The following is a 14,697-nucleotide window of genomic DNA, read 5'->3' as shown; positions in this document are numbered from 1 at the left end:
AGTTTCGGTATTTATAGGAGATTTTTGTTGTGCAGCGTGCCTTTGACACCATAATAGCCTTTATTTTTCCTAATTCTGTTAGAAATATAAGAATCAACGAGGTTTAAAAGTATTAAACGGTTTCGGCTAAAATAATTTGATAATATTAGTTGGTGTGACAATTGTTAGACCATGATTAACCCGAGGTTCTTAGAGGAAGTTCTTATCGGAAGTTAAGAAACTGTTTCTTAATTTTTAACTAAAAAAACTAAGAACCGGTTTTTAAAATCTTTATTTAAAAACCGGTTTTTACCTTTTTTAATTAAAAGTTAAAAAACAGTTTCTTAACTTCCGCTAAGAACTCCATCTTAAGAACCTCGGGTTAATCATGTTCTTACCGTCTCCGTTTATATTTTGCTTTTAACGAAATATTAATTGAATTTTGCAAGAAAAGGTATTTTCTGTTTGCTTTCAGTGAGGTCTTGGTTAAATTTATATATGATTTTTCGTGGTATACAAGAAAATGAAACCGGATCAAGATCTTTAAGAGTTGAGTTTTGGTAAGGTTTAGGTTTAAGACGATCGAATTAATGAAATAGGTATTGCTAATGGGAATGACACTCAACATGCATTATGTTGTCTAGTTTGTACATTAATTAAGCTTGTTTTCCGAGTAGAACATCATAACACTTTGGCAAATTAGCTTTTATAGAAACATACACACGCACATTTCTACTCTATAAAGTATGTAATTCCCGTAAGTTGTTGTGATTTAGTATGTTATGTTATACTTAGAAATTATTACGGTTATTCCTATCAGGTGATTAATCATTACGGATGTAATTTTTTTAGAATATAAACTTTCTAAATGCTTAATTCATTTTCATTCCACCAAAATTTTACCAGTTGCAATGAAAAAAAAGAATGAAATATTCTATCTCATTCACTACAAGAAAATGATCTTATTGTGACGAAATTTTGATGCAAAAATTATTTGTCACAAATTTGTTACTTTTTAAATACGTTATTGTGACTTAAGTTTTTTGTCAGAAATGAGTAGCTTTTTCGTCGCAGTATTCTGACGATTTTAAATCGTATCTACTTTTGTCACAGCCAGTGACAAAATTGAGACAAAACTAACAGTCGTAACAATTGTGACAATATTATGACAATACACACCGTCGCAAATCAGTTACGAACCTGTGATGGAATACATAGTCTCACTATGTGACAATATATGACAAAAGAAATAGTAATAAAATGTAACAGAAAAATATAACAAATCCGTCATATTATTAAATCTATTTACAAATGTTTTTTATCTTCCTTTTACAAAAACATTTCTAATTTGATTTAATTATATTTTTATTAAGTCAGTGATTTTAAAAATATATATATATTTTGATACTTTTTACTTGATATGTATATATTTTTATATACTTGAATATTTTTAAACTTACTTCATTTCATACTAATTTAAAATATGGTTATTTACTATCTATTTTAGATGTCACTATTTTTTAGATGTGTGTTAAAAATGATATGAACAGCATACACTTTTCTTATTAGATATCGATCATATGTCAAAATGAAAAGAGATAGAAAATCAATACCATTAAAAGAGGATCATTCTCAAATTATATCCTTAATGAAAATTGCAGTTTTCTCAAAAATACCCTTATTTTTACAAAGAATTAATAAAATTCATTAATGGCATTTAAGTCTTTTGGTTTTGGGCCTACAGATACACCTAAATGGATCTATAAATAATAGGCCTATATATATATTTAAAATATATATTAATTTTAAATTTAATATAAGTATAAATATATTATGAACAATAAATGAATTAAGAAACATGAAAATATTATTTTCTTAAATATACGTATCAATATTCAAAATAGATCATTTGAATATTATACATATTTTCAATACAAACCAAAATCGTATATCCTACACCATATATCATATACATATTTGAATATCATTTTTCAGTGTATAATGTCATTTTATACATAATATTAATATGGCAATTACGAGTGTTCAAGAATATTTTAAAAACTATCTTAAAATAAATTTTTAAATCTAAAATACAAACACAAACTTATAATAGGTTATTAATAACGAAAATAAACTAATATTGTCATATCAATAAGTTATTTTATATTATCATTTTTTATTTAGATAACATGATAAAATTTTATCAAATTCTAAGGAATCACTAATTTATGTAATATTAATAAATATATGAGTAATTTAATCAATTTTTTAAAAAAGTACTATAAGATATTTTGTTATCGGATCAATAGTATCAGATCGCGGGTTAATAGTGAGTTTTTAGGTTTTTACCGGGTTATATCGGATTTTTAATTAACAAATTTTTCATTAAATCCGAACAGGATTATATACAATGTATCGGGTCTATAGGTTCAAACATGAATCTAGGTCAGATATGAAAACAAATTTTAAAACTCAAACATTATTATAGAACAGCTACCATATTTCGAACAAATACCATATTTTGAAGAGAAAAAAAATAAATGATAAAAACCTAAAAACTCAATTGTTATGGTTCGAAATGAAAAATAATGGTAATTTGTAAATCAGTTTTCGATTAATAAATGAAAAACAAACAAACCCGCGCTTTCTAAGCGCGGGTCAAAATCTAGTAATATCTTCAAAGCTGAAACATATTGAAAATAAATGATGCTATGTATGATCGATCCATTAAGCCGAACTCAAAACTAATTACAGCCCATTAACCTATAACCCTAATCAATAATGAGGATACGTGTGTCGGTGTGTGCATATATAAATATATATATCTTTCAAGAGAATAGCCGCAGCCACCACCTTAGAGGGAATGAGAGATAGAAAAAAAGTGAGAGATGTGCGTTTCCGATGTTGAGCACCCTCGTTTCTGGTTTTGTGGTGGTATGTGTGTCTCGCCGTTGGGTTTTAATAAGGAGAGGAAGAGATCGATCTTGAAAGAACTGGGCAATCAGCTGGAGGTCAGACAGAGGCAGAGAATATTTGAGGCATTGGTGAGAAAACCATTGTTTTGAGATGGACACCAATCGAGAACACATCATGGAGTTGTGTCATTGCAAGAGTTTGTATGCCTTAGCCGCCATAACTTTCGATTCCTGTGCAAGAATCAACCGAAGATAAAAATTCAGGAAACCCTAACTGTTTTCTCTCGACCGCAGCCCATTACCGGAAGCTGAATGTAGTAGCATATATTATAATTTTTTGTCGATATTATAATATTCTTTTAAAGTTGTTTATACTAATTTAGTTTCAAATACTAGTTACTTTTGTATTCTTTCACTATCATTACAAATCTTAACTATAAAAATAAAGCAATATTTTAGTGAATTCTGAATTTATCGTGATGAAAAATTGTTAACTAATTAAGTCCAAAGTTTATCGATGGGGTATAACAAATTTAATTTGAATCTGTGATATATTAGTTATAAAGTATTATAAAATTAAAGCAATTAAAAGAGTCGCAAATGAAGATGGATTAGTGATGATTCTTTACTATTAGTTTGTGACGGTTAGAGACTCTATTTCAGTGGTAATCAGAGACGAAATTAGCACGTTGTGATAGTCACAAAATGTGACAAATTTGTTATGTTAATTGTAGTTGGTAATTGTAACATTTTTATTACTTTTATATATGGTTGCTATTTGTGACGGAATAGTTACTATATGTAATGGTCATAACATTGTAACGGTTTTTGTTACCAACAAAATTTGTGACGACGGTATTGTAACCACTATGAAATTGTCACAAATATGTCACAATATTTTTATTGTGACGAATTGTGTTTTATTGTGACAAATAATTTGGTCACAATATAACTATTTTTTTGTAGTGATTCTACATTATTCTTTGCCATTCTAAAAAAATAACAACATTTAAAAAAAAACATTCCCGTAAAAAAAGTTCTAGAACAAATAGAATATTAATTCCATTTCATTGGATTCCACAAATTATCATTTTTGTAATTCCCCTTTTTTTTATTAACATCGAGTTACAGCCTACGTAATGTTTTACAATGAAAAATTATAAAATATGACTATTCAAATTATGTATGCTCTCGTTTGAAACCATTTATCGTGGATGGAGAAATATGAAATAATTACTACGAGTGAAAATGAGAATTAGGTGAGCTTATGAGTTATGAATGGAGAGAGTAAACACTAGACACATTTCAAGTTGCATGGCTCATCAAAGTGCATGTTCTTACACATCAGCTTCGATGTCATAACATTTTTAGTGTAATCTAGTAAAACACGTGAGAGCCACGTGATGATGTGGCGGACGCGACGAACCGACGTGACGAGTGTATGGGCTGCATGCTGCTCAGGTGCCACCACTTTCTAAAAACTTCTTCTGTCTTCTTCTGCTTTAGTAGGGGGAACTCGTTTTTCCATTTAGAGATGGTGATATCTGGGCCACATTTATAAATCATTCCATTATAAGCATTCCACGCAGACTACTGTCTAACGTAACTAAACCCACTATCAAGGCCCAATACAACTCTGGGTGGAACAAACTTTGTCCAACTGCGTGCTGTTTGCCTGTTTCATATCGAATAAAAACTGTATGCACTTTGTATAATTGCAAGTGATGAGTCACCTTGTGCTAGTTCACACAAACTGTATGCACTTTGTATAATTGTATATATGGGTCTTCTTCCACTCTTCCACATGCCACCTTGTGCTTCCCAGCTGTCAATTAGTCAGTTTGTCCACTCATTTTGTTCTTTTTTACAGACCACACACACATATATTCTTTCTACATATGAACATGTCTACGCATCTATACCTATCAATGTACATTATGTGTATGTACACGCATATTTATACAGTGCATTATGTTAATTTTAACAAAATAATGTCTTCAAAAAAATTATATTTTATGTTATTGCTCCATTCATTCCTTCTAGTCAAAATTCACTAGTAACAAAAGATTTTTGTAAAAACCTCAGAGGTTGTATATATTATAGCTTGTGGAACTTCTAAAATGATATAAAAAAGGAGGACTTTTTTATGAGCTATCAATTGGTAGAAAATTTTACGTTTACTATGGATCTTTCATTTCTTTTGTTCCCCTCAAATTCGTATCTTGATTTACACCCACCGTAAGTAGTTTTGTGTAACCTTATCTCAATATCTCATATATAAACTGTATGTAGATTTGAATTATTCACTTGATCCCATTACATGTGATGTGGGCTCTATCCACGGATGCACCACCTCATATTGTATTTATAATAGAGTTCTCAAATGTTTTTTTTGAGAATCATATAAATGGATCTTAACGGCTATATATGTACATATACTATTAATAATACGATCTCTATGAAACATTATTTTGTCTTTAACATTTTGTATTGACTTGGCCATCTCATTCCAACAAAGTCACAACTCATCACTCCTCCATACATTATACTTCCATATAAACCATCCCCTTCCTATCTCGCTTTACCAATCACTCTTCAGAGATTAAGTAAACAAACTAGTAATGGCTATCACACGTCTAACTCTAGCTCCTCTCCTCCTCATCGCCGCCGTGATTCTCTCGACTGAGACATCAGCTCAGCCGGCAGCACCCGCTCCAGGCCCTGCTGGTCCTATCAACCTCACGGCAATCCTCGAAAAAGGCGGTCAATTCACTACCTTCATCCATCTTTTGAAAATCACTCAAGTTGGGGAACAAGTGAACACTCAAGTCAACAGTTCATCCGAAGGCATGACCGTGTTCGCGCCAACGGACAATGCTTTCCAAAACCTCAAGGCCGGCACTCTAAACAAGTTGAGCGCAGACGAACAGGTCAAACTCATTCTCTACCACGTCAGCCCTAAATTCTACACTTTGGACGATCTCCTCTCAGTAAGTAACCCGGTTAGGACTCAAGCTTCTGGCCGAGACAACGGTGTTTACGGTCTTAACTTCACCGGTGAAGCTAACCAAGTCAATGTCTCAACGGGTTACGTGGAGACACGTGTCAGCAATGCGTTGAGAACACAACGTCCCCTCGCGGTATATGTTGTGGACATGGTTTTGTTGCCTGGTGAGATGTTCGGAGAGCACAAGCTTTCCCCGATCGCTCCTGCCCCGAAATCTCCGACCACTGGGGTTTCCGATGATGACACCAAGTCTAACTCAACTAAAAAGGCTGCAGCGCCGGCAGATAAGTCAGCATCTGGTGAGAGGAGAGCTGGACTAGGGTTTGGTTTTGGACTTGTTGTCTTGTGTTTGAAGTTTCTCTTCTGAATTATATTGTGTTCGTTGCCTTGTATTTGTTTCTGATTATTCCACCCGGTTTGGATTATGAAATTTGTTCATTAAATTCCGTGAAATGAAATGAGAGATTATTAATTTACTACATCTAACATTAGTCTAGCTATGGTTGTCATTAGTAATGTCCTAATGTCTAATGTCTAATGTATAATGTCTAAGTTAACTTGATTATACATAAATTCGGTATATTGAAGAAGAAAACTTGGTTCACATGTAATGTCTAAGTTAGATATTTTCTTGTTTAAATACAAGTTACTACTAATCTGAATTTATACCAATAATCTCAACTCTACGTGAAAGTCGGAGCAAAGAACGGTGGGCTTGCTATACTGATAGATTACTAAGCCACTTGGTAGCTAATAAAATACAATAATTGATTTATCGTTGTATTATTTAAAAAATGGATAGAATATGATTTTGATTCTTTTATTGGTCCCTCAGATCCGAAATAATAGCAATCACATGCGATTACTAGACATGGACCATATAACTCTTTGTTGGTTTGTATGCTATTATCTAATATTTTGACGTGCTTAGAGATTAGTATTGAATAAAGACAGGAAATGAGTTCAAAGAGTTGTTTTATTGTCAGCAAGAGTTGTTTTAACCAATTGTCATGACATCTTTATAGCATGATTAACGGGGGAATTATTAGGATGTGGTTCTTAGCGGAATATAATAAACCGTCTCTTAACTTTTAACTAAAAAAGTTATTAAGAGTCAGTTTTTAATTTTTTTAGTTAAAAGTTAAGAGACAGTTTTTTATATTCCGTTAAGAACCACGCCCTGATAATCTTCCATTAATCATTTTCTTAATGTAGTGACTGTTTTCTCGTACTCTTTAGACCTAATGAAGTGACATAATGGCCTAATGAAGCATATCTTTTAGTAAACACACACACACACGTAGCAAAAAGAAAAGGCAAACTCACATAATGGGCCGAATGAAGTATATATTTACCAATGGGCCTCTCAATTCGACCCAAATATACACGTAGATAGTGTGAATAACAGGTGTTTTAATTCTCGATTCCAAAACCCTAAGCTTCGCCGACTATCTCCGATCGTGATCCTTCCTAAACCCTAGCCTCGCCGGTGATTAAGAGCTGAGCTAAGGTACCTTTATCTCTCTCTGGTTCCTCCGTTCGTATCTCCAATTCTTCACCGTGTTTATTGGTATGCCGATAAAGTCTACGATGTGCCTGATTTAGAGTTAGAATGTTCATGGATCTGTATAGTTACTAAGTCTATTTGATAATGGTCAAAGGCTCGATCGATTTTGGATTATCTGCTGAAACTAATCGATTTTATAATGTTGATTGTTTGATCTCAGTGCCGTGTTGATTGTTTGTTGTAGATCTTAAAAGAAAATGAGTTTCAACAAAGTGCCGAACATCCCTGGATCTCCTGCTCTCTCCGCGCTTCTCAAGGTCAGCGTTATCGGTGGCCTCGGCGTCTACGCCATCACTAACAGCCTCTACAATGTCGAGGGTGGGCATCGTGCTGTCATGTTCAACCGTTTAACTGGTATCAAGGAAAAGGTTTTGTATTATTATTATTCCTCACAACTAAGGATAGTTATTTTATTTTATTTTTTGTTTGTATCCGAATACCGTATAGCCTCTTTAAACTAATACTCTATAAATTAATATATACTAAAAATTTCTATAAAATAATATAATTTTTGAGTTTTTGGTTCAATTAGTATATCGATAAATTAATATCTCTATAAATTAATAAAAAAATTATAGTTTTGGTGTAGTTCTAACATTATTAATTTATAGATGTTTAACTGTACTTATTTTTGATAAGTGTGAAATTCACTCTTGTATTTTTTTTTTTTTTTTTAATAAGGTCTACCCGGAAGGTACGCACTTTATGTTGCCATGGTTTGAGAGGCCAATCATCTATGACGTCCGTGCACGACCCTATCTTGTTGAGAGCAGTACCGGTAGTCATGATCTTCAGACGGTGTGCTGTTTATCTTTATTTTTTTTGTGTATTTGTTATATTATTTGAGCTGGAACAGAAAATAACTTATTGTTTGTTGTTGCACAGATCAAAATTGGACTCAGGGTTCTCACACGTCCCATGGGTGACCGTCTGCCTCATATTTACCGAACCCTAGGCGAGAATTACAGTGAAAGGGTGCTCCCTTCCATCATCCATGAAACACTGAAGGCTGTGGTGGCTCAGTACAATGCAAGCCAGCTGATCACTCAGAGAGAAGTATGTAACTCGACATTCTTCTTAATACAATTTTGTTTTGTTCATAATGGTTGACTTTATTTTTTAACTCGCCTCTAGGCTGTGAGCAGAGAGATACGCAAGATTCTGACGGAGAGAGCTTCGAACTTCGACATTGCTCTTGATGATGTCTCCATCACGACTCTCACATTTGGCAAAGAGTTCACAGCTGCAATCGAGGCAAAGCAAGTCGCTGCTCAGGAAGCTGAACGTGCTAAGTTCATTGTGGAGAAAGCCGAGCAAGACAAGAGAAGTGCTGTTATCCGTGCGGAGGTAAATGATATTTGATCTTTAATTGGAATCTAATGACAGAGATTATAGGTCCTTGGGGTGTCTCTGCTAAAAGCATTTGGTGTGTGTGTGTGTGTTGTGATTCATTGTGCAGGGAGAAGCTAAAAGTGCTCAACTAATCGGACAAGCTATTGCGAACAATCAGGCATTCATAACTCTGAGAAAGATCGAAGCTGCGAGAGAGATTGCTCAGACCATTGCACAATCAGCTAACAAGGTGTACCTGAGCTCCAACGATCTGTTGCTTAACCTTCAAGCGATGAACTTGGAGCCTAGCTCTAAGAAGTGAAAACAAGGAACTATATAGTAAGTTCCAGCCGTTTCTCTCAAAATGACTATTTTGTCCATTATCGTGATCGATCCTGGAACTGCTTATTGTAAGTCGAGACATTGAAACTTGGATTAGCTTTGGTCGTCATGTTCAGTGGAGAACTGATTGTTTATATTTTCTTGTGCTTTCCGGGAAAATTGTTGGGTTGGATTTAAAAAATAATAATAATAACAAACATATTCTTATGGTTAGATACGTTTTTTTTTTTTTTTTTTTTTCCATCAAGTTTTTGTTTATTAAATAAAGACGGGCCCAGCCCAATATCCTTACAAAATAAAAAGGCCCACGACCTGATTAGCTAAACCAACAACAAACTAGAAAAACGGGCTTAAAACCGAAAGGCCCATCACCGACACTGTCCAGATCCAGCGGCACGTGTCGGCTTATCTTCTTCTTGTCTCATCCCGGCGGTTCTGCCGAACGGCTCACCACCTTCGAACTTGTCACAGAGAGCGTCATCGGACTAACCGAGAGCTCATCCCAATCATCACACGTCGCTTATTGGGCATGTTAAGCCCGAGACTCAAGACCTCAGTTTTCCTTCTCTTATCGTCGTCACCGATGATGGAGAGCTTCACCTTATACCGAGATCTCATCCATTCTGACCCAAACAACCACCCTGACGACAAGAGCCACCACGCAGTTTCCACCAAAGCCAAACTAGTAACCAAACCCCAAAAGACTACGGGTCCAAAACCGACAGCGTAGAGCTATGTGAGCCTCTACCCTCCGGAGCTAAAACCGGCGAAGACGGAGCAGAGAATACTTCCCCTTCCCGGGAACTTGAACCGGCGACGGCGAAGCTGAGGAAGCCTCCACCTCCCGGAGAAAAGCCGGCGTCGACGGATCTGTGATAGCCTCCATCTCCCGGAATCACCACTTGAACATGCAAGCCTATCTTCTCACGCCATGGGCCTCCACGCGAGCGCGTCTTCCCTCCAAGCGGGAACCACCTTTGGAGGATGGCTCCAATCCAGAGCTCCGACAAGGCGTTCGGTGATAAGCGACGAAGAAGAAGCAAAAAGAAACCTCTTTGACGGTAGGAGAAAGGATCCGACGCCGACACGGACGCTCACGCGCCGGCCGTACGCCGGATTCGATCTCAGATCTCTTTTCTCTCTCTTTTTTTAATTGTTGCCTTCTTCTCTCTCTATGTGTATGTACATCAGATACGTTTTTATTTATGATCCTAATATTACTTGCGATATTTAAAATCTTATAACTTTGCTATTCAAAATTTCTGTTCTCAACTAGTTGCCAGCGTTATCTACCTGTAGAGAAATTTATATCGTCGAAAAAATAATCTTAGCGCATACGTATTATAAGATTCGTATGAGCATAGCAATATGGGTCCCTTTATATTTGGTGACACCATGCCGGCGCCACCATGATACAGACGTCTTTTTTTTTTCTTTTTTACCGGTGTGGAGTTTTATGGGGGTGACGATACCCCGGCAAAGTCAGATGACGTCAAATGGAAAACAATTTATTTAAAAAATTTGACTAAGTAAAACTCTTATTTGATGTCTTCGTATATAATAACCGACCGCTGCTTCTTCTTAATGATGTCATGTATTATCCAATTAACTTCGTGAGGAAACAAATTAGATGGACCGTATTGTATTGTTTGAGTAAAAGTGATTCAAAATTACACGCGTTGTAGTATAAACTAAAGAGGCACGGCTAGTTGTTTTGTAAAGTTAAAGGGAAATGTCGTGTAATTTTCTCACGGTGAGGGTCCATCTTCTGTCATTTTCTCTCGTTCTTCTCAGCTGTTTCCTTTTGACGAAAGGGGGTGTGGACGGGGTGTGGGTTGTTTAGATTTTTCCACAAATTACCACGTCATCAACAAGGCTTTTGTGGAGCTCGTGACGTTCGTGCAATGTTTTTTTCCGATCAACAGATTGTATGCAAGGTTAACTAATCCTATCAAAGGCTTCAAAATGAAGTTTAGTTGTTAAGGTATTTCGATGAAATGGTATCTATATTATGTGCCTATACTGTCACCATATATATCTTTTTTTGATGCAGAAAATCAATTTTTACTTATTCTACGTAGGTTTAATAATTTCTTTCAAATTTCAACTAGAATATATAATATACGAATTGTTTAATTTTTCTTTTAATGTTGAAGAAAATAAGTCATCGTCATGACGTAATAGAGATGATCTTAAAATCTAATGGTCCATTCAATGATTTGCATTTATCCATTGGCGTAACCATACGAAGACAATTGTAATTGTGACATAAGTCGAAAACAACTAAAGAAATCGGTTGACATCAGCCTTGTCGTCAGCCATTTACTATGTCGGCGTCATCAATTATTTTTTGAAATAAACTATATCGTGCAAGTCATTGATTCTCTAAATTACAATAGGTTAGAAATGACATTACGTTATAAGATAATGATAATTATACTTTAAAATATTGAGTTGTCGCACTTGAATTCCGACAATGAGTTTAAAACTTGTTTTTCACTCCTAAGTTGATTAACACTCAACATTAATGAATAATCACAAGTACAGTAATGGATATGTAATTTAGATACGGTGACGTTGCTTCGGATATTAATGAGAATACTATTTAGACATGTTTACGTTGACCTCAAAACGAAATGCTCTCTAGAATTCTCTATATAAATTCTTTAATCTAATCTCTTACCAATCCATCACAACTAAACAAGACTCTCTCTCTCTCTCTCTCTCTCTCTCTCTCTCTCTCTCTCTCTCTCTCTCTCTCTCTCTCTTCTCTCTCTAAATCAATTATGCAGAAAGCAATAAGACCATACGAGTCATCATGGACGAAGACCACACCGGCCAATAGCATTTTCCGTCCAAAGAATGAAGATAAACCATCATCATCATTATCATGGCTAACATCATCACCATCACCACAAAAACCATCATCTTCAAGCACTAAGAAATCAAGCTATAACGTTTTGGTGATGGAGAATGCTGTGGTGGTGTTTGCGAGGAGGGGTTGTTGTATGGGACATGTGGTGAAAAGGTTGCTACTGACACACGGCGTGAACCCACTAGTAGTTGAGATTGGCGAAGAAGACAATAACGATATAATCATAAGTGATTTGGGTAAAACTGTGATTAATAAAGAGAACTTACCAGTCATGTTCATAGGAGGAAAGTTGTTTGGAGGATTGGAGAATCTGATGGCTGCTCATATTAATGGTGATTTAGTGCCTACTCTCAGACAAGCTGGGGCTTTATGGCTTTGATTCAATATGATTTTTCTCTTAAATCTTTTTCCGTGTTGCATTATTTGTGAATATATTTTTAGCAATGTTTTAAACTATGTGAATTTTTAATTGATTGTTATGTGATTTGGTTGGATCATAAAGAAACACATAAAAGTTTATCAAAGAACAATAAAAAACATTTTTCTTGTAATTAAAAGCTCTTGAAATCTGTTTTTCTGTATAATGATTAACAAGTCAAATGGTATCATCCAACCAGCTGCCAAATTTGAAAGGTCAGAACTCATCATAAAGCTTGGCTTTTGCAAGATCTGCTTTGGTTTCACCAAGACTCATATTGTTTCTCCGAGCAAATGATCACCACACCAAAATCAATCTTGTGAGGTTTTGATTATATCGTTTCGTTTTAAGCTGATAACAATGATTTTATCTATTCCGTTGTAGTCTAGCTGGTAAGGGTACTCGGCTTTCACCCGAGAGACCCGGATTTGATTACCGGCAACAGAGATAATAAAAAAAATTCAAAAAAAAAACAATGATTTTATTAAGTTCAGCTTTGACCTTAATTTAAGCTTTGCCATTTAAATTTTGTTAAACAGCCTCGTTGTGACAGCAATATTGACAAACATAATACGACACTTACGATTAGACCTTCACAGCCCATTATTGATATTTTAATGGATTAATAAAATGGGACCCCAATAGTGGCCTAAATAGTAAGGGCCCAATATAAGCTAAGAATTTATATCCCGTTCAATCCTACTGCCTTTTGTATAAAATCAAAACCAGCTTTTGATCCGCGGGAGTTTGTTCTTAGTAAACAAGTGTTTTTATACTCATTATGTTATAGTTTCACATGTTTTCATGTTTGACATTGGTGTGTCTTGTCAATGTTATTAGCCTTAATGTATAAACTATGAGATTGTGGTTTTCTTTTATTGTGTTTTTATTTAGTTTATTTGGTAAAAAAAAGTATTAGAGACTTAAGTACTTGCTGGTTTTATTAAGGTGATAATTGTTTTGTTACTTTTTAGGTTTTGGCTTCTAGTTTTTAGTTTTTGGTTTTTAGATTTTGGTTTTTAGTTTTTGGTTTTTGATTTTGCAGTAGATTTTAGTTTTTTGAAAGTTATGAATGGTTGTTTTAGATTTTGGTTTTTTAGTTTTTGGTTTTTGCTTTTAAAATATTTTTTATAAAAATAAAATGTCTGAAAATAAAATATAAAATACAAACATCAAAACACACATAAACTTATTTAATAACATTATTTTAAATAAAATTCGAGGTGTTAAAAATATTAAATAAAAAACAGCAAAAGCAATATAAATTATCAACAAAATATTTTTTTTTTGTAATGACTAACTTCAAATAATTAAATTTATTTTTTTGATAAGTCTGAAAAATTTATAGGAGTGAGCAATTAAGAATGCCTTAGTAAAGTGTCTTACGTATTATACATATCATAGTAAAGTGTCTTAGGTATTACCCAAATCATGACTTACGTAAGTTGTATTTGTAATAATACATAAACGTAAAAGAAGTTTCAAGCAACAAAACTAGAAAAAAACTGGTTTTTGGTTTTTGTTTAGAAATTGACAGTTATTTAAAAAACTAGTTTCCTTATATTTTATGAAAACTATTTTTCAAAAATCTTAATTGGGTGAAAAATGGTTTTTGAAGAAACAAAAACCAAAAACTATTCCAAAAACCATAAACAATCAATTTCTAAATTATATTATACATATTTTGTTTAAAAGTCGAATATAAAATTCTAATTTTGTATTGAGATTTTAAAAACAAATACATTAGTTAGACAAACCAATAAAATAATGAAACCAAGTTAAAAAAACAACAACATTCAAAAATAAAAAGAATGTAAAAATAAAAGAGTGAACAGTTTCTAAATATAAAGCCCTTTGTAAAAAAACAGTTTTCTAAAATAAGAGTATGATTATGGGCCTAAATAAAAACACTAAGTTTATTTGATTTGTTGCATGTATCTTAATAATTGGCTCATTTAGTTGTTAACCACTAAGTTTATTTGATTTGTTGCTATGATGTAAATCAACCAACCATTAAACCCGGTTTGATTTTGAATACTATAAGTTGTCATTAGGATCTGGGTCATGATGTACCCAAAACTTTTGATTTTATTCCAAACCAAACCGCTGAAAGTTGTGGGCTAGGAAACATCAAATACGATTTGATAAAAAGCAAAATAATTGATATGGTATATTAACATAAAACGACAGAGTTTAAAGACAGTGGCATAGGTATGTAATTATATAAAAAAATTTAAGGTTATTGTTTTTTACTCATGTTTT

The 14,697-nt window shown here is 33.8% G+C and overlaps 3 protein-coding genes across 5 annotated transcripts; all 3 read left to right on the top strand.

The window, feature by feature from the left end:
• The first annotated feature begins 5,208 nt into the window (after positions 1 to 5,208).
• Positions 5,209 to 6,373, top strand: LOC106401841 (fasciclin-like arabinogalactan protein 9). Its single transcript, XM_013842446.3, has one exon. It carries the CDS (start codon positions 5,516 to 5,518, stop codon positions 6,266 to 6,268), a length of 753 nt encoding a protein of 250 aa, XP_013697900.2. The 5' UTR covers positions 5,209 to 5,515; the 3' UTR covers positions 6,269 to 6,373.
• Positions 6,374 to 7,270: 897 nt separating this feature from the next.
• Positions 7,271 to 9,355, top strand: LOC106397084 (prohibitin-2, mitochondrial). Of its 3 annotated transcripts, none has more exons than XM_013837636.3 (6): positions 7,271 to 7,411; positions 7,653 to 7,836; positions 8,150 to 8,266; positions 8,354 to 8,524; positions 8,603 to 8,815; positions 8,928 to 9,355. In XM_013837636.3, exons 2-6 carry the CDS (start codon positions 7,666 to 7,668, stop codon positions 9,120 to 9,122), a joined length of 867 nt encoding a protein of 288 aa, XP_013693090.2. In that variant the 5' UTR covers positions 7,271 to 7,411; positions 7,653 to 7,665; the 3' UTR covers positions 9,123 to 9,355. The 3 variants fall into 3 exon arrangements, with proteins under 3 accessions (XP_013693090.2, XP_013693091.2, XP_022559372.2); XM_013837637.3 differs by having other exon boundaries at positions 7,292 to 7,471; XM_022703651.2 differs by having other exon boundaries at positions 7,301 to 7,411; positions 7,629 to 7,836.
• Positions 9,356 to 11,657: 2,302 nt separating this feature from the next.
• LOC106399480 (monothiol glutaredoxin-S13) lies at positions 11,658 to 12,584 on the top strand. The gene is made up of 2 exons (XM_048757710.1): positions 11,658 to 11,859; positions 11,911 to 12,584. Exon 2 carries the CDS (start codon positions 11,929 to 11,931, stop codon positions 12,394 to 12,396), a length of 468 nt encoding a protein of 155 aa, XP_048613667.1. The 5' UTR covers positions 11,658 to 11,859; positions 11,911 to 11,928; the 3' UTR covers positions 12,397 to 12,584.
• The last annotated feature ends 2,113 nt before the right edge of the window (positions 12,585 to 14,697 follow it).

This window comes from Brassica napus, chromosome C5 (genome assembly GCF_020379485.1).
Source record: "Brassica napus cultivar Da-Ae chromosome C5, Da-Ae, whole genome shotgun sequence".
Taxonomy (NCBI): domain Eukaryota; kingdom Viridiplantae; phylum Streptophyta; class Magnoliopsida; order Brassicales; family Brassicaceae; genus Brassica; species Brassica napus.
Note: the sequence above shows the minus strand (reverse complement) of the source record. Positions and strands in the feature narration are given on the sequence as shown.